This window comes from Antechinus flavipes, chromosome 6 (assembly GCF_016432865.1).
Source record: "Antechinus flavipes isolate AdamAnt ecotype Samford, QLD, Australia chromosome 6, AdamAnt_v2, whole genome shotgun sequence".
Lineage (NCBI taxonomy): Eukaryota > Metazoa > Chordata > Mammalia > Dasyuromorphia > Dasyuridae > Antechinus > Antechinus flavipes.
In genome coordinates, this window is record NC_067403.1 from 27,989,340 (window position 1) to 28,009,255 (window position 19,916).

Here is a 19,916-nt window from a genome sequence, read left to right on the forward strand (position 1 = left end):
ATTCCCTATTTACTGTGGGAATATAATTATAACGTGTGTGCTTCAGAGATCTCACTGGATTAATCAGGGAAAATATATTGGTATATCTTTCTGCTTAGTTGGCACAGTTTCCCCCCCTAAAAACCTGTGTTTTCAACTAGTAAGTTAAAACCTATAGGAAAGAATAAGAAAAGGAGGCTTGTGAACTATTTGTGACTTCCTAGACCTAAGGAGAAAATGTAATCTGCTAGTCTAAGGAATTGAAGAGAAAAGGAGAGTCAACAGATATTTGCCAGGGTTGTGCTAATAAAAGTTTAATAACTGGATCTGGAAAGGGGAAGAGGAAATGTACACTTTTACATTTAATCTTTGTTATTTATATTTTCTTCATTTTTTTTAAAGATTTGACAATCAGTAAATTAATAAATCAAGCCCAGATTTGTGGCGTTTGCTAAATTTTTATGGTGGTTGCTAATTTTCAAGGTGGAAATACTCTCACTGAAAATTTAACAATCAACTCTATCTGGTTTGAAGTAGCTGCAGTATACCCCTCTTTATCATTTCTGGCTGAAATTTCAGGTACCCATTGCATGCATATATATATATATATATATATAAAAAACAAAGAAAGAATAGTTTGTGTTGAATCAATTTCTTTAACTGAAAGCTGTTATTATTAGAAGAATGCAGTGGGGGAAAAAGAAGCTGGCTTTAGAGTCAAGGGACATGCAACTGAATCTGGCTTTTGGCCCTTACTTGTGGTGTAGCCTTGAGGGCAACATATCACTTCTCCAGGACTTGGTATTTTCATCGGCAAAAATAAGAAGTTAAGGGAGGGTTAAAAGCATCAAATTGGTAGTTGAGTGGGAGCCAGATTAACATGTAATTGAGAAATACTTAACAGAATAGATTTTTTAAAATACCACACAATGTGAATTTGTGGTTTTGTAAGTGAAAACTGAAATGAAATTGTTTCAATTTGAGTTTGAACTCACTGTATGAGATGACCTGTACAATTACTTCTAACCCTGAATATGATTTTTTGGATCTTGTAAAATTAAAATGAGTAATTTGGATAGAAACTTGTGTCAGGCAAAAAAAAAAAAAAAAGAACAACAAAAAACAACCACCATCTCTTCTTTCCTACTAAATAAAAGCAGACCTGAAATGATACATTTTAAAATTCTTCTCAGAAAGTCAATAACTATATTTAACCTATCACTGGGAAGAAACACAACTTCTCAGAGACAAATATTCTTTGGACATTTAGCTAAGAAAGATTGGAGAATGAATTTTTAATTATTTTTATATTGGATAGCCTGGGTATTCTGGAGAAGGGGATTGGGCTTTCCTTCATTTATTGCCACTGCATTTAATATTTCAGAAAAATTTTGATTTACCGGAACTCTTAATTAACTGGAAATTTTTTTTTCCTATGCCCTACTTTAGGTAATAGAGACACATGATAACCAAAGAAGATCATGTTTTTAAAAAAGTATCTTGCAGGATTTCTTCCAAAGATCTGTGCATAGTTATCCTAATTGCCCATCCCTTCAGCATTTACATTTACATTACTATACCTATACAGTACTATACAATGACCTGGAAGTATTGCAAAATCCTGAATCATCCAAGAAAGGAACAGTACTACAACACCAATATCCTCTGGAAAGGTTTTTATTCTTTATCTTACTGTCACATTTATTTATCAGAGATCTGATCATTTTCTTCTGCTGAAAACCTTTGATGGCTCCAGATTGGGCCCTAAAGGTCACTGGCAACAGTAAAAGGTATCAGATATTCTACCAAGATTTAATTTTTTATATGTAAAAATAAACAACCATATCCATTTCATTAGTATGCAAATTTGCCTTCATCTTTAAAAAATGGTAAAATAATATGTATATCAAAGAATTGTTTTAAAAGAAATTTCTTTATGATTTATTATCAGTAAATGTTTGATTTGCCTACATATTTTATACACCTATATACCCAGATTTGGATAAAAATTTCTTGGGCAGAAAGGGATGGCCAGTGGAAAAAGTTTAAGAAACCCCGTCCTAAATAAATGTTAGATTGTTTAAACTGATGTTTAAGAAAGATCCTTCACAATTTAGTGACACCTTAACTTTCCAATCTTAGATTATATTCTTTCCCTCTATATACTTAGTTCCAGACAAACTAGACTTTACCTCCACTAAATGCTCAATGTTTACCCATGCCTTTCTTCACATCATTACCTATTTCTTAAATATACAACCATTTTCTGCCTTTTGAAATCCTTCCCATCTCTTAAAGTTTGAGTCAAATGTCACCTCCATGAAGTCTTTTATGACTCCCTAGGCTGGTAGGAACTTCTTATGATTTCACGTGTACCGCTTATAATTTTGTGTTATAGTAAATTCCATGCATCTTATCTCCCCTAAATAAGTTATAGGAACCAGATCCTATTTAGCAGAGCCTTTGTACACAGTAGGCCATGAAAAATGTTTGTTGAACTTGAAATGAATAAAGATCAAAATCAAAAGAAATTTATAGTTTGCCCAAATATTCAATTAACAAAATTTTGGAAGCATTTCAATTACGTTTTTACCACACATAGGACTTTATATTTTGGTTGAGTGATTATTAAAGATTATTAATAATTATTAAAGATTATAAAATCTTACTAATCAGTATTTTTCCAGTTTTATAGACACAAAATTTTAAGGGATTTGCTAAAGGTGACTAAGTAAAAAAACAAAAACACACATAATACCCTGCAGCTGGCTTCATCGCTTATGCATTTATTAGGAGGACCAAGACTCGGCTTCTTCCTCTCATTCATTCTTACTCATAAAAATGTAAGAGGCTTCTCAATTCTCTGCAGGTGGCAGCAGGAAACACAGTTTGGCCTTTTTAGCAGCTCTCATAGCATATCAGGACTGACTTAAGAGAGACTTGCATCTGTAGGGTAAAGGAAATCCATTTGAGAAAATGGTATGTATTTTAACTTTTTTGATATTTCTTGGGACACTGGACTTTTCTTAAAAAGAAAAAGAAAAATTAATCTAAAGAAGGGACATTTTCGTGTACGTTAGAAACTCATTACAAACTAATTCTCCTATAAAAGAATAAGGGTAACATTTTTGTGGTAGGCTGACGCAGCAAATTAGACCATCACGTAAATAGCAGACATAAAGTACAGGCAATAAAAAAAGCATTTTGATAAAATAGTGTAATTCTGAATTAAATGAGATTTTTGCCATCTAAAGGCACGGCAAAGTAAAAATATGGATGGACATAAAAGTTTCTTTTGATGGCTTTTATTCTTTAACAGTTTTCCAAAACGTTTATTTTCCTCTGATAATATCATGGGTGCTAGAAGAATAGAATCAAGGTTTGGGTGGAAATAGCAATATACACAAGCTGAGGCTGTTGCATACTGTGGAAAGAGGAGAAACACCATACCTGGAATGGGGGGAGGGTAGGGAGGGGGAGAAAGCACAGGGAAACATCATCTATTTTAACATATTTTGATTCTTTCAGAAGTACAGCCTAGAAACCACTGATCCTAAATCTTATAGATCCAGGTTCATATAGACTAAGTTCAACTTGTAGTTTGTCCTTCCTTCTCTAAGAGGATGAAGTAGCCTTATCCCAAAGACAAAGGGGTGAGTCATTCTTATTCAAACTCCTTTTCTGATTAAAAGGAGCGAATTTATAGTTGGCAATAAATCTGAGATGATTTAAAATCCTCAACCAAAAAAAAAATCATTCTAAGTTATGCTCTTGTAGTAGCCATCCTGAAAAAATAACAAATATGAGGTCTTTTGTAGACAACAGGTGTGACCACAAAATGCTCAACTTTCAAAATGTCACATATCAAAATCAATTAAATTAGGATGTTTATCAAGTACTAGGCACTCAGATCACAAAGACAAAAACTAAACAGTCCATGACCTCGAAGAATTTATATTTTCTTTTTTTCTGATAATTTTTTATTTTCAAAACATATACAAGGATAATTTTTTAACATTGACCCTTGCAAAACCTTGTGTTCCAATTCCCCCTCCCCCTTCTCCCTACCCTCTCCTCTAGATGGCAAGTAATCCAATCTATGTTAAATATGGTAAAAATGTAAATTCAATATAGGCATCCATATTTATACAATTAACTTTCTGCACAAGTTAATCTTATCAAAAAGGGGGAAAAAAGAGAAATAAAATAAAATTCAAGCAAACAACCACAAAAGAAGTGCAATGTTGTGATCCACATTCAGTTCCCACAGTCCTCTCTCTGAATATAGATGGCTCTCTTTATCACAAGACTATTGGAACTGGCCTGAAGTTGAGAAGAGCCACATCCATCAGAATTCATCATCCTATAATCTTGCTGTCGTTATGTACAATGATCTCCTGGTTCTGCTCATTTCACTTAGCATCAGTTCCTGTAAGTCTGGAGGAGTTTATATTTTCAAAAAAACAATCCTTTGCTTTAGAACATTACACCTGGTGACAGTTCATCATTCTTTATTTGGATCAGATTAGAATTTCCCCCTAAGTATAAGCAGCATTTAGCCAAAATCTGCCATAGTATTGGTTGTTCCTTAACACTTGGTTGACATTAGGCCAGATTTTGGTAGGGGACTGTCCCTCCAGAGCAGGAAAACATTATTTTAGTCTTTGGCGGGACAGTCCCCAACCAAAATCAGGCCTAATAACCAAATGGAGTATTTCCCAACCTCAAATTGATTGCAGTATTTTTCCATGCTCTATCTAGCTGGGCATTTAAAACTTATTATTATTATTATTATTTACACAAGAAAAGGAAGAAGCAAACCCAGAGAAAAGCTGCCAGTACAAGATAAGCGTGACAGAGCCTAGGAGACAAATTTTCCCACTCGGACTTGATAAAGAACCCTGAGCTGGAAATGCAGAGGGTTCGGTTCTGGCCCAGATTTTGTGCCTTTAGGCAGTTGGTTGGACCTCATTCAAGTTCATCTCCGCGGGCCTTCATTTCCTTACCTAGAAAATGAACTGAAAGTTCGCTCGGGTCCTTTCTGGCTCTCACCTTTTGATTCTAGGAATGATCCCCTTAAAAAAGGACTTCGGCCCGAACGGATTCTTGCGGGGGTCACATTTCTGGGGGAACCTCAGAGAGGGCAAAGAGGAGGAATCCCTCCCTCTACACTCCAGGGTTCTAGCAAACCCTGGGGCGCAGAGCAGCTAAAGAGAAAGTAGAGGGCTTTAGGGCAGTGGACAGCGGCTTGAGAAGGGCCGGAACCCCCGACCGGGGGGGGGTGTCCCCCCTCCCCGGCTCTTTAATGACCACTCCCTAGGGCTCCCCGAGGCCGACGGGGCACGATTGGCGTTTCAGGCCCGCGGCCGCCGGGAGGCGGGGCCGGCTGCCCCGTCTGGACCCGGGCCGTCCTGCCCCCGCCCCTGGTCCGCCCCCTCCGGGTCCTCCCAGCCGCTCCCGGGCCCTGCCGACGTGGCGGGGCGGGGAAGGGCCAGGGGGCGCTCGGGGGACCAGCTCTGCGCTCGAGCGGTAAGGAGCCCAAAGCTCCCTTTTCTTTTCTTTCTTGCTTTTCTTTCTCTTGCCCCCAGCGAGGAGGTCCCTGGGGAGCGCTTCCCCACGCCCGGATGCTCCGGGCCTTGGCCGGAGGCTGGCACGGCCCGGGGCACCGGGGCTGGGACACCTGGAGGGCTGGGGCTGGGAGGTGTGGGCAGAGGTTCCGGCGCGGAACCGGCTCCGGGCGCGCAGCTTTGCCATTTGTTACTCGCAGGTGCCCTGGGCACGGCAGCCGGGGCGGGGGACAGTGGCTGGCGCCTCTATGTGCCCAGCCGGGGGGCGCCAGGGAACCCGGGCAAGATCGGGGGTGCCCCCGCAGTGTGGAGGCTCCGACTCTCCGGGAGGCTCGTTCCGATCGGCCCCAAGGAAGGGGAGGCTAGGGCAGAGGGGATGGCCGGGGCGTATCCCCTTCGGCTCCGCGCACCCCGCAGTGAGCCGGAGTTTGTATGTGACTAACCCAGTCAGACGCCCGAAGCCCGGACCTCCCTCGCCCCTAGTCTGCCATGTCCATCCCGGCCTCTCGGTCCTCGCCATTCCCGGCCTCTCTATTGGGGCAGTTTTGCAAAGTTTCCCTGCGTAGTGCGCAGGCAGGGGAGTGTAGAGCCCCGAGACTGATTGTCGGAGGAAAATCTGGGGGAAAAGCGGCAGGAGGCAAAGTTCAGCGAGTCGTGCTCCCGGGACGAAGCTGGGGGGCTTTTGTCTGCTTTCCGGGCTCATGGCCGTTCTCTCCCGCTCGTCTCTGCCGGAGCGGACACAGCTGGCTGTCACTCCCCTGCATCATCCCAGAGTAGTCACAGCAGCAGTCATTCCCCTGCCTCTCCCCAGAGCGGACACAGCTAGCAGTCGTTCCCCCGCATCGTCCCAGAGAGAACTTTGCTAGCTGTCACTCCTCAAAGCAGTCACCGTTAGCAGTCACTCCCCTGCATCATCCCAGAGCGAACTTTGCTTGCAGTCCTTCCCCTACCTCTCCTCAGAGCAGACACAGCAGCAGTCACTCCCCTGCATCATCCTGAGTGGATACTCCTAGCAGTCACTCTCCTGCCTCTCCCCAGAGGGGACACTTGTAGCAGTCACTCCCCTGCATCATCCCTGAGTGGCCACTCCTAAGCAGTCATTCCCCTGCCTCTCCTCAGAGTGGATACTTGTAGCAGTCACTCTAGCATCTTCCCATCACATCTGCTCTGGGATCTGCCCAGTATTTCTGGATATCTTAGAGCAAGGCTCTCTTTGGAGCAATTTATCCAAAGTCCCTTTTTCTGGAAAGTCCCTCTCTCCCGAAGTTTTGGCCAGGGCCTTCTTGTTGCCAGCTCCCATCCAACTCCTTCCCTAGGATACTGGAAGCTGCTGAGAGTTTTCCAGGGAGAATCTTCTTCCTGGATTTCCTTGCTGCCCTGTCCCTCAACAGGAAATTCCCCATCAGATGCTGAGGAAGGAAAAAAAAAAGTGTGTATATTCACCTAAGTCTGTTGGGATATTGTGCCAGTCTTAGGCAAAAATTGTGCATTAGACAAACTTAGTTTTCAAAAATATGTCTCCTTTGAGTAGCATAGGATCATCAATTCAGGACTGGAGTCCTTTTTAGAGATTATAGCATCCAACCATGTCATTTCGTACAGACAAGGAAACTGAGGCCCTAAAGATCACAAAAGGTAGCAAGTGGCAAAATGAGAAATGTGAATCTAAGTCATCCGACTCCAAATCTAGCAAGCTCCATTGTCTCCCCCGTTTATCATCTCTCCTTATCCTTCAGTGCCTTATCCACTCCATGCTCTTAATCACCTTTCTTCTAGTAATATCTGCTCTTTGGGAAGGTTCTGATCAACTTATTCCTTCCAGTGCAGGGATTCTTAACCTGGGGCCTGTAGACTTAAAACAAATTATAACTATTTCAATATAATTAGTCTCTTTTGATATTGATTTTTATATGCACTTTGAAACGTTGTTTTGAGAAAGGTTCCATAGGCTTCTCCAGGTACAATGAAAGGTACAATGATACAAAAAAAAATTAAGAACCCTCCAGCAAAAGATATAGTTTAAGTTAAAGTAATGAATTTCTAATGGCACGATTTCAATTATCGAGGAACGAAAGGGAGAGTTACTATTTCAAAGGTGTGGTAGGGACTGATACTTTCTTGTTTACCTTTTTATAAGGCCATCCTGGAATCTTTTGTTGCTTTTCTACAATCGTTGTCATCAGAAACTTTAATTGTGATTCTTTTGAATGTGCCAGTATTTTTAAAATCTTAATTAATGTAGCCTTAAAAAGTGTGTGTGTGTGTGTGTGTGTGTGTGTGTGTGTGTGTGTGTGTGTGTATGTGTTACATTTGTCACCAAAAGGGGTAAAAACTGCTTGAGAGGTTAGTATCAGTCGTCCAGAATTGGCACTTTCTTACATGTGGGAAGTGTACATGTAGCTGGCATGAAGAAAGAAGGGATCAGGTAGCTTCCTCCCCTTTCTTACCTCTCTCTTCAGGTTCCACTATAATGAGCTGCTCGCTATAGCAAATTTGGTTCTACAATCAGGAATTTCATGATAAAATTGGAGGAGTATTAGTTAATACTAGTTAATGCCCAAAGGGTGATTCTTGGTACCAGCCTATATTAAATGGACATAAAAGATTTAATCTTTTTTATTTCATCTATTCATATAGGAAACTCCAAGAGTAGAAATGGGGCAATTCTGTAAATTACAATCTTAGAGAATTAGTAGAACCCTGAGAATTTATTGATGTGATCACAACTAGTGTCAGAAAACTTGAATGTGGATGTTCTTGACACTAAAACTGCCTCTCTATCCACTGTGCAATATTGTGTCTCTAACATTTTTTAATCTAAATTCAATCAAAAACATTTATTAAGTGTTTTTATTTATTAATAATTATTTATCAATAATTATATATAAAATAATAATAATCGATAATATATTATTATTTATAAAGCGTGTTCCAGTCATTGTTCTAGGCACTAGGGATACAAAGTCAAAAATGAAACAATTCCTTGCTGATTCTGATTTGAGGGAAACAATATAAACAATATATACAAAGTAAATAAAATATTAGAACTGAACCTGGGATTTCACTGATGCAGAGACCTCCTAGATCCTAAGGCAACTTCCTTTGCCTCCATATCTATATCTATATCTATATATCTTATCTATACTATATACTCATACAGAGTTTGCCTAAAGAACTGATAGGTTAAATGATTAGTCCAAAGTTATACGATGATCATATTCCAAATGCAGGATTTGGACCCAGGTTTCCTGGTTCCAAAGTTGGATCTATATTCCTGACAATATGGTTGCCCCTCGTGCAAAGGGCATGCAGGGAAGGGAGAAACACGTTTTCTTAGGAGAATCAGGAAAGGAATAATAGAGACCATTATCCTTGAGCTGAAATTTGAAGGAACAAACTCTTTGTTATTCTGAGCCAGACTACTAGGTCGTGCAGATCTTATTTGCTCTTGCAGGGTTAGAATAAATAATCACATAGCTCATCATTTGAGGAAGCAATGTTCCCAGCTATAAACTGTCAAGCCCTCAATTCCATTGTCAACCCCTTTAGAATTTCCATCAATAGCCATTTCGAATATAGTAGAAAAGGATATTTTAAGATTCAGTCTGAGGTTTCCAGAGTATCTGCAATTATTTTACTGCCTTTGGAGAAAACACATCTTATACCTTCCTATGCTGAAAGGGTCAGCTCCAAGTTCATATCCCTCATGTGCAAGTGTTCCTACGCTGGTCAACTTGTCAATCAATATCAATCCAAGCAACACTGGTTTAGCACAAATTAAAATTTCTTACACTAGCACAGTATAGGAAAGGAAAAAGAAGGAACGATCTATTCCTCTTAAATTTTTATGTACTTCAGAAGTATTTGCCCTTTTACTGCCGAATTTCCACATACTGTTCTCTTTCCTAAATCTGTGTTGTCGTGGGGCCATTGTACATTGAAGTATAAAAAAGAGAGCTGATGAAAATTACTGACTTTTTTTTTTTTTGGCTGAAGCAATTGGGATTCAGTGACTTGCCCAGAGTCACACAGATGGGAATTAAGTGTCTGAGACCTGATTTGAACTCAGGTCTTCCTGACTTCAGGGCTTTACACCAACTAGCTGCCCTTCCTTCCAAACAACTTTAAAAAACTCAAATCAAAATAAAATAAAATAAAAAAGCAAATCAAATTTCAAAGTGGCAGATCAGGATGAAACATTTTTTCAGCTTAAGTTAGAAGGCCAGCAAAAATGAGACATGTGATGGGTGGGCAAAGCAGCTTTGAGAGTTCTCAGCACAAAGAAGGTAAAGAGTTAAACAAATGGTCAGAAAGAAATGGCAGGGACCTTTTGCTGGCACTGGGTGCGGCTGACACTGGATGCACTTGGCACTGGTTGGCAGCTCTATTACCTCTATGCAGTTCTGGGTCCCAGTTCCAGGGCAGAGAGGACCATTTGTGATCAATCGCAAAGGAATAGAGTCTTACTTTCAAAGAAGAAAGGAGAGCTGGTATTTGTGGCTGCAGGAGAGCAGGGTACCTGGCCACAGTTCCAGGACCCAAAGGAGCTGGGGCCCTTCCTGAGTAAAGACCAAAGTGCGGACCCTGAGAGTAGTGACTATCTCTCACTATGTCACACCACCTTGCAGACCCCTAGATTGTGGATCTAGTGGGGTCTAGAACTAGTGCTTAAAATAGTAGCACAAAAAAGCCCAAAGCTTAGGACCGTGCTTTCCCATCCCAAGATGAGCAGAGCCCAACTTTAACAAGAAGTTCAAAGTCAAGAAACTAGACTGGAAAAAGGAGCAATGGGGGTGGGGGAGGTAGAGAAGAACTTGTTCATAAAAAGCTATTGTGGTGGCATGGAAAACAAGACAGAAACTTAGAAGAAAATAATGTGGAAACAGTCACAACCAAAGGACCAAGGAGCTAGGATTGCTGCCAAGAATCACCTACTCAGCAAAACTGAGCATAATCCTTCAGGAGAAAGAGGATATTTCATGAAATAGAGAACTTATAATATTATGGATGAAAAGAAGAGTTGAATAGAAAAATTGACATTCAAATATAAGACCCAAGAGAAAGTATTGAGGGGAAAAAAAGGTAAACAGGAAAGAGAATCATTAGGGACTCAATACGGCCAAACTATTCACATTCCCACTGAAGAAGATGATTCATGTAACTCCTGAAAGACTTTATCATTAGTAGTACAGTTAAAAGGAGTTTACACAGACAGAAGCCATGGGTGTGAGTGGATTATGTTGGGATATTCTCCAAAAAATAAAAAAAAAATGAAGGGAGGCAGAAAGAGAGATACATTGGAAGAAGGGGGAAAGGAGAGGTAGAAAATTTTTTCACATAAAAGTGGTACACAAGGAAGAGCTTTTAGAGTGGAGGGGAAATGAGAGGTAGCAAATAGTGTTTGATCTCCCGCTCATCATAATTGGTTCAAAGAGGGAAATATATATATATATATATATATATATATATATATATATATATGTGTGTGTGTGTACATATGTACATACATGTGTACATATATAACATGCGTGTGATATATATATATATTTAAAAATTGTATAACCACATAGATAGATATAAATATATACATTCAGTTGTATACAGAAATCTAAACCAATGGGAAAAAAAGAGGGGAAAGGGATAAGAGAAAGGAAAGGGATGATTTTTAAAAGAGTGTAGATTAAGAAAGCCAAATAAATTTTTGAGGGAAAAAAGAGAGAGAGAAGAAGAAGAAAAGAGAAGAATGGGATAGAGAGAAATGGTTAGTAATATTAACTGAATGTGAATGGGGTAAACTCATAAAACTGAAGCAATTCAATAACAAATTGTTTTCAGATTTGAAATAGATTTGAAAACCTACAAACTTGAAACATACAAAATTAAAAATTTGGAATGGAATCCAATATGCTTCAGCTGAATTTTTTTTTAAAGTAAGGAGTATCAATCATGATCTCAGTCAAAGCAAAAGCAAAAATAGACCCAATTGAAAGAACTAATCAGGGAAATTAAATTTTGCTAAAAATATCATAGTTGACATGGTAATACCAAAAAATTTTTCTGAGAAAGGCCTCATTTCTCAAGTATATAGAGAATTGAGTCAAAACTATAAAAATGAATCATTAATTGATAACTGATCAAAGAATTATGGACAGCTAGTTTTCCAAAGAAGAAATTAAAGCTATCCCTAGTCATAACAAACAACTCTAAGGTACCACTTTACATCTATCAGGAAGGACAAATGCTAGAGGGGATAAGGGAAAACAGGGACACTGATGAATCGCTGTCGGAATAGTGAAGTGATCTAACCATTCTGGAGAACTATGCCCAAAGAACTATATAACTGATTTTTTGACCCAGTAATATCGCCACTGAGTCTGCATCCCAGAAAGATTAAAGAAAAAGAAAAGGACTTATATATACAAAAATATTTATAGCATTTTTTTTTGTGGTGGTGAAGAATTGAAAATCAAGGAGATGCTCATCAATTGGGGCATGGCTGAACAAGTTGTAGCCTATAATTGTGGTATATGAACTGGTAAGGAGGTGGTTTCAGAAAAAACATGGCAAGATCTATATGAAATGATGCAACGTGAAGTGAAAAGGATTGGGAGATCGTTATGCAGTCATAGCATTTGCTCAACTGTGAAAGACATGGCTCCTCTGATCGATACAAGGATTTAAGACAATTCCAAAGGATTTATAATGAAAAAAAAATGCTATCCAACTCCAGAAAGAGAACTGATGAATTCTGAGTACCAATTGAATTATAATTTTCTTTTTTTTTGCCATATGGCTAATATGGAAATATGTTTTGCATAACGTCACATGTATAATTGATATTATATTGCTTGCCTTTTCAGTGGATGGGAATGGATATAATGAAAAGAGGGAATTTGGAACTTAAAATTTAAAAAGAAAAGAATGCTAAAAATAAATAAATAATGATTAAAAAAAGAAAGTAGAATAGGACAACAATATAGGAACTTCCTATTTCAGCTCACACATAAATTTTAAAACTGAAGCTTCGTAAACTATGGGTTAGAACCTCATATGGAGCCATATAACTGAATGTGGAGGTTGTGACATTATGATTATCAGTAAATATTTGATTTATATACCTATTTTACATACCTATATACCCAGAGTCACACAAAAATTTCTCAAGTGAAAAAAGGTCGCAAGTAGAAAAAGTTTAAGAAGCCCTGCTTTAAACAGCATAAAAATGGATCCTTGTAGATAGTAGACATTCAATAATTACTTGTTGATTTACAGTCTCCAAATGCATCTCTATATCCTCTCCCTATTTGCCAGACACCTGTAATAGGAAAGATACTGATTAACTTATGAGGGTATAGCCAGAGGAGTTTCCATGTCTGGTACAATGGACCACTCAGGATTCAGAGGAGTAATTACTAAAAACATTATTGGCAATCCTCATGTAAAAACAGCTTACAATAAGGCTGGTCAGGGGAGGAAAGAACAGCAGAAACCCCTCTAGCCAGAGAGCAGTCCTTATTTATATTATTGCCTCAAAAATGCATATGTGGACTTCAGGTCAATCCCCTTCAGCAAAAGTATCTTCAGCTGCCCCAGTATGATTGGGATTCAGATTTCATTCAAACTGGCCAAGGTCTGTCAGCATCCCAGCCTACAAAAGGGACATTAATTTCTCTCAGCTTGCACCCCAATTTAGAAACCTGCGAAATACATTCACTAGACCATCCTGATACTTTGTACTTGCAACTCTTGTCACCACAGAGAATGATCTAACAGGCAAGAAACTACTAACGTGATCTGAGGCTGCTCTGAGAAGCCTAGCATCCAGAATTAAGGAGGGAGGCAATAGTTTCATTATGCCGTGTTCCCATCAGGCAACATCTAAAATATTGTGTTCAGTTCTAGGTGCCACGTTTTAGGAAGGACTTTGAGGACCCAGAAAACATCCTGAAGAGGGTGACCAATATACTAAGAAGACAAAATATTTCATATCTGAGTCAATTGAAGAAATTTAGAGAAGATAAACTGGGAAAGGAGGGAAAGTTGGGAACAGGATACCTGTTTTCAAATGCTTGGAGGATTGTCAATTAGTTGTTCTCCTTGTGGAATGGATAGAAATTGCAATAAGACAAATTAAGCTTCATTGAAAGAAAAGGTTCCTTAGAGAGCTGTCCAAAAATAGGATTGGTTGCTTCAATGGGATTAGTGGCTTCTCCATGATTAGGGGAGCCTTCTAGGAAGGGCTGCATTGCTTGCCTGATATGTTGGAGAGAATATTCCTATTTAGCTATCGGTCGGACTGGGTGGCCCATGGGATCCTGCTCAGTTCTCAGATTCTATGTTTCTGTATCCTGGTATCATTGTCACTGCTCATATGCCATACTTGCCACAATTTAGTTACTTCATGTCATCCCTTTTGGAGAAACTTCCAATCAGGACAGGACCACTATATTTGTGTATCTTAGGTAAGATTTGAAAATTACATCATTGTATACAAGTGGTTTTGACTTCCCATCATAATAGGAAGCTTAACATCAGCTCTTCCCTCCAAAAAAAAAAAAGGCATGTGAACCTTAAAAAGTAGGATTTTATGACTTTAAAAAAAAGTGGATTGGTAAAATCTAAAAGCTGGTTTTCCCCCTCTACTTCCCTCATTCCTTCTCCACCTTTGTTGTCATCCAACTAAATCTCAGACTACAAACAGGAGAACACTTTGGGGCACTGATTGAATAAGTTTATGCCACAGGAAATGTATGATTATCTTTAACTATTTCAAAGCTTAATAGAAGTTACTTTTTGTCATTACATTTGGTTTTTATGTATGATGATTCTTTTACTAATTAATGCAAATAATATTTCCCTTAGTTTAATATGTTCAAGCTATATAAATGAATGGAGTTTCCAGTACATTTTGCTTGATAGCACATAGAGAGCCATGAATGTTATAAGACAGTTATAGTATACAGAACAAAAACATTGAGAGCTAGCATGGTGTAGGGATATGGCTTTAGCCTTGGTGTAAGAAAGACATGTTTTCGAATTCTGTCTCAGATGCTTATCAGCTATCACTTGGGAAGAGTCCCCTATCCACTCTATAGGTCAGTTTCTTTATCTATAAATTGAGATGATTGGACCTGATGGCATCCAAAGTATCTTTGAACTCTAACCTCATGATCCAGTGTGGAAGAATATTTGCTATTTCCAAGTTTCATTTCTAGGTGTACATGTCAGCAGATCTGCTTTGAAAAGCTTTGCAATCAGATTCATTAATATGATTTTTTAAATCTATATGTTGTGCAGAAATAAAAATGTCTGAAGACACAAGTAACACTATAGCACCAGAAGAAAAAACAGAAATAACCACGATGCCTGATACAGATTCTTTACTTGAGGATGCTGCGATACATCATGAAACGACCGATATTTTGAATGAATCGTTACCAATGGGACTGAAAGAAGAAGAAGATAAAAGCATCAAAGTAGAAGATGAAGAGGTGGCTGGTACCCAGCATTCCAACAATCCTTGACAGAAGACATAGCTGCAAAGGAACCTCCTTCTAATGGTGAAGTGACAGAAGATGTACTTGTTGAGTGCATCGAGTCTGTAAGTCTTGAGCCAGATCCTGCTTCTGAAGTGTTGAGTGAGCAAAGCAACCAAGTAAGTGGAATTTATATAATTCAACTTCAGTTTTTTCCAGGGTATTCTTCACACTCTGCCAGTAAGTTTTTTTCAGAGTGTATTCTTCACACTCAGCTAGTAGCAATTAGCATCCTCTCTCCCCCAAAAAGAAGTAGACTGCTATCCCTGCCTTCAAAGGATTGACCTTTTTTTTTTAAAAACAATATACAGGGAGAATAACAACTCTGAATATTATATTTCTTCTTTTGTGTTTAGAAAAAGAGTAAATAAAATATTTGCATATTATAATCAAGCCTGCAGAACCTCTTTCCAGTCCACAAAAGACCAATTTGGCCATAGCATTGATCAATTAACAAGCATTTATTACACTCTAGGTACTATACTGAGTGCTGAAGATACAGAAATAAAGGCAAAAGAAACCCTTTCTTTAAGGAGCTTACATTTTAATGTGGGGAGAAAACATTCACAAATCGCTACATACAAAATGCATATAGCAAAGGAATATAAGAGAGCCCAGGAGAGATTGCATCAGATGTAAGAATAAGGAAAGATTGTAGGTCTTGAACTAAACCTCGAAGAAAATTAGGAATTCCAAAAAGAAAGGGAATATATTCCAGGAACAGGAAGGGCCCAGTCAATGCCAGGGCACTGAGTTGAGAGATGGGATTTGTTTGTGAGAAATAGCAAGAAGGCCCTTTTTGTTGCATTGTCCTATGTGTGGAGGAGAATATATGTAATACTGGGGAAGACAAGATGGGATAGGATATTTATATGCCAGATAGAGGTATTTATATATGATCCTAGAGGTAATAGGGAAAAGCTGGAAATTATTGAATAAAAATAACATGCAGACAGACTTGTGTTTTAGGAAAATCACTTTAGCAGCCATGTGGTAGATGATTTGGAGTGAAAAAGGAAGAGTCAGGGAGCCAAACAGAAGGACATCGCAATGATCCAGAGGAGAAGGGCCAGGAATCTAAACTAGAGTGGCCACTGGGTGAGTGGAAACATAGAAATGTATGGAAGAGATGTTGTAGGGTTAGAAACCAAAGACATGGTAATAGAATGGATATATGGCATGAGAAGGCATGAGGAGTCAAGGATGACTCTGAGGTTGTATATCCAGGTAATTGGAAGGATGGTGATAGTTTCAAACAAAAAGAGGGAAGTTCAGAAGAGGAGTGGGTTTGAAGAGAGAGATGATGAATTTTGTTATGGATTTCTCTTTTCTGAGATGCCTATAAAGCATCTAATTTGAAATGTCCACTAGGAAGTCATGGATGTAAAATTAGAGCTTAGGAGAAAAGCTAGGGCTGGTTGTATCTGAGAATCATCTATATGGAGAACCAGCAGAACTTGATAAAATCACTGACACAGTACAAGGAGAAAGTGAAGGGGACCCAAGACAGAGCCTCGAGGTTTCCCTCAGTCAGGGGGCTTGCCTAGGATGATGATCCCTCAAAAGATACTAAGAAAATAGAACAAGGTTAAGAACCAAGAGAGCAATGTCACAAAAACCCAGAGGAGAGAGAGTCCAAAAAAGGCAATTCAACAGTGGCCAATAGTGCAGAGAAGACATGTGATGAAACTATCAGTTAGGGGGGTGAAGTTGGGATCTGTTGATAGATGAGAGGCTTTTGTGGATTGGAAGAAAAAAGATTCTAATTATAGAGAAAGGATGTTTCATCTTTTATTTATTCTTCTAGCTTCTGGGAAGAAATTCTTAAAAAAAAAAAAAAAACAGGCTATCTTAAGTCACACCAAAAAATATTGTGTTTAGAAAATGAACATTTTCTTTCCTTTTTCATTTTCTCAGCAGTTACAGAAGGACAATTTGTCTTTTGTAAAAACCCATCAGTTCCAGGATATGTGCTACAATTGGATTGTATAGTAATAATAAACAATATGTTTGCATGGGCTTTTTTTTCTTTTAAGATGTTTATATTTTCATATAGAATTTTTTCACTGCCATTTCCATGAAGTCACACCATGAACTTTATCCTTCTTTGGGTTGTATGTAGGAACTAAGGAGGGTGGATGGCTTGGGAAAGGAAGAGGAATAAAAGCTGTGTTTGTCCATGGCTTCTAACTAGAACCCACAACTCCAAAATATTCTATGATTACTTACTTGACATGGAATTGTACAGTCCACCAATTGTGCTGGCTGATTGTAATCCTCCCTACAAGTAAGATTTAAGATTATACCTTTAATAACAGACTCTTAGAAGTCATTTATCAAAGACAGGACTATTCTCTAGAAGATCTATATCTTTAAAAAGAGCACTTTTGTTTAACCAGCTAGATAGCAAAGTAGATAGAGCTTCGGACCTGAAGACAGGAGTTCTGGAGTTCAAATCCTGCTTTGGATACTTTACTTAGCTATATGACCCAAGACAAGCCATTATTTAACAAGTGCCTCAGTTTCTTCATCTGTAAAATGAGGATAATAATAGCACCTACCTCCCACAGTTGTTATGATGATAAAATAATATTTTAAGCTCTTTACAAATCTTAAAGTGTTATATTAATGCTAGTTACCATCATCATCATTATCATCATCATCTCCATCTCTAAGATCCCTTTGTAGTTCTATGATGTTATGTTAGATTATATTTCCAGTGAAGAGGATCTCACAACTTTGGGAAAAACCATTTTGGGCAGATGAATACTGAGAAATTTTTCCTTCTTTCACACCCTCCTCACTCCCAAGCTCCAGCCTAGAAGAATGTGTTGTTCATGTGCTCTTGGATCCAAAGGAGGAAATGAACTCAACAATATTATGAATGTGTAAGGACCTTAAACTTCATTGACTTGATATTTTTTTTTACCCTCATAAGGCTAAACTCACTTGTTCTCACTTTAAAAAGGAAGAAAATTAAAGAGTGTTTTCCTTAGGTCATGTACATAGGATAGAGTTAATGAAAGGAAACGAACTTCATTCGATATCGTGCTCCGTGGATAATTTTGTGGTTCTCACAAACTTATGCTTTTTATACAATTTTACTTAAAATATGAGTGTTCCAAAACTTGCAAATGAACTGTACTCATTTGTAAAACAATTATTTGGAATCCAAAATTAATTCTCCTATAGAAATAGAGTCATTCGTAGTAGCAATAAAAATGCAATACAACACAGGCAATATCAGTTTATAGTTTTCCAAGTCAATATCCAGTTGGAAGGATTCTTTTCTATTTGTCTTTACCCACTGGTCCAACTCTTCTTTTTGGATGCTGAAACTGAGACATGCCTTCAATGATTTTCCCAAAGTCATACAACTTGTAAATAGTACATCTATGATTTGTATTCAGCCCAAGTCCAATGTTCTATGCATCGTAACATGTGGCTATCCCAGTCTAGACCTCAAAAGGCTATTTAATCCACATTGTGGCTGAAATCCATAGTACTACAGAACTTGTCCCCATTCAATTGAGAGCTATGTATGGTTTTCTCTAGTTATGGTTGTGCTGGTGATACTCCTTCTCTTTCCCCTTCTTCTTGTCATGACAACGACATGATCTGTCACAAATAGTGTAACAGCAGACATTTATGTATCACTTTGGAAGATGCTTTTTATGTAGTCAATCAATAAATATCAATTAAGCACCTTTTATGTACCAGGCACTATGAGATAAATGATGGACTCTGTTCTCAAGGAGTTCACAATCTAATGGAGGATTAATTCATTTGATCCTCACAACGATCCTGTGAAGTTTTACTTGCATTATTATCTTCATATTATAGATAAGGAAACTGAGGCTCAGGTTAGGCCAGTTGCCCAAATTCAGACAGCTAGTAAGTGAGAGAGGTGAGAGTCAAATCTGTGTCTCTTCTGACTTCAAGTTCAAAGCTCTCTCCACTATAGAGGATTGGGCTTACAAAGGGTCTCCTCAATAAAGACATCTGAAATGAAACTAGAAAGACATGGTTTCATCTCTCATTCTAGATGTCCTTTACACCCAAACTCCAAAGCAGTACAGGGTCCTGGATCATGCAACAGTGATGAACCACATGCTCCTAACTTGGGCTTGGCAACCCAAGGTCCCACCCATGAACACCAGAAGGCACACGAGAAGGGGGGAAAAAAATCCAGGAGACCAGTAATGACGCTGTAGACTTCTGGAACCTTGCCTGCTGGCCACTTCCTTGTTCTTTCCAACACCATAGAAGAGCACAAGAGTTTTCACAAGAATTGGGTCAATAATAAACTACATCAGGGCTACAGTGTATTACTATGGGAGTTACCATGTTACTCCTGTGGCTCTCTAGACCAAGGGCTCTGACAGCCTCTGGCTTGGACTACCCATATGATAGGCAAGTCAGTCTCCCTAGCTCTCAGTTTCCTCAACTAACCAGAGTGTTTAAAAACAGCACACAGACCACCAGGAGACCCTCATACAAAAGGACAGAGAAATCTCTGCTTGTGCTTCCTTAAAGTACCTTGCATTCCGAACCCTTCCCTTTGGTTCTGGAAAATCAAGCTAGCTCCTTACCTCAGCTCAGAAAATCAGGTCTGTCCACGACTGTAGCTCCAGAATAGCTCACTATGGATGCAATTCCTAGAGTTTTCTCCCGCTTGTGACAAAGGTTGGCTGCAACCTTCACAGATGTATTGATGCAAGGTAAACACCTTTGCACACAGCATCATGAGTAGATTGGATAAGAATAAAAAAAAACTGGTAGGATTCCTTTGATATTATGGTCTCATCCGTCACTTGGGATCTTTCTGTCTCCA

General features: G+C 38.7%; 1 protein-coding gene and 1 long non-coding RNA gene across 2 annotated transcripts in view; one reads left to right on the plus strand and one right to left on the minus strand.

Annotated features, from left to right (window-relative positions):
- Positions 1-2,745: 2,745 nt before the first annotated feature.
- Positions 2,746-5,349, minus strand: LOC127539593 (uncharacterized). The gene is made up of 2 exons (XR_007947998.1): positions 5,032-5,349; positions 2,746-2,925 (listed from the first exon to the last, which is right to left on the minus strand). It is a non-coding gene; the product is annotated as an uncharacterized LOC127539593 (long non-coding RNA).
- A 68-nt stretch (positions 5,350-5,417) lies between these two features.
- FAM114A1 (family with sequence similarity 114 member A1) overlaps positions 5,418-19,916 on the plus strand; it is a 69,726-nt gene continuing 55,227 nt past the window's right edge. The window contains 3 exon segments of the mRNA XM_051963755.1: positions 5,418-5,508; positions 14,844-15,067; positions 15,070-15,201. Coding sequence (XP_051819715.1) covers positions 14,852-15,067; positions 15,070-15,201 — 348 coding nt within the window. The 5' untranslated portion in view covers positions 5,418-5,508; positions 14,844-14,851.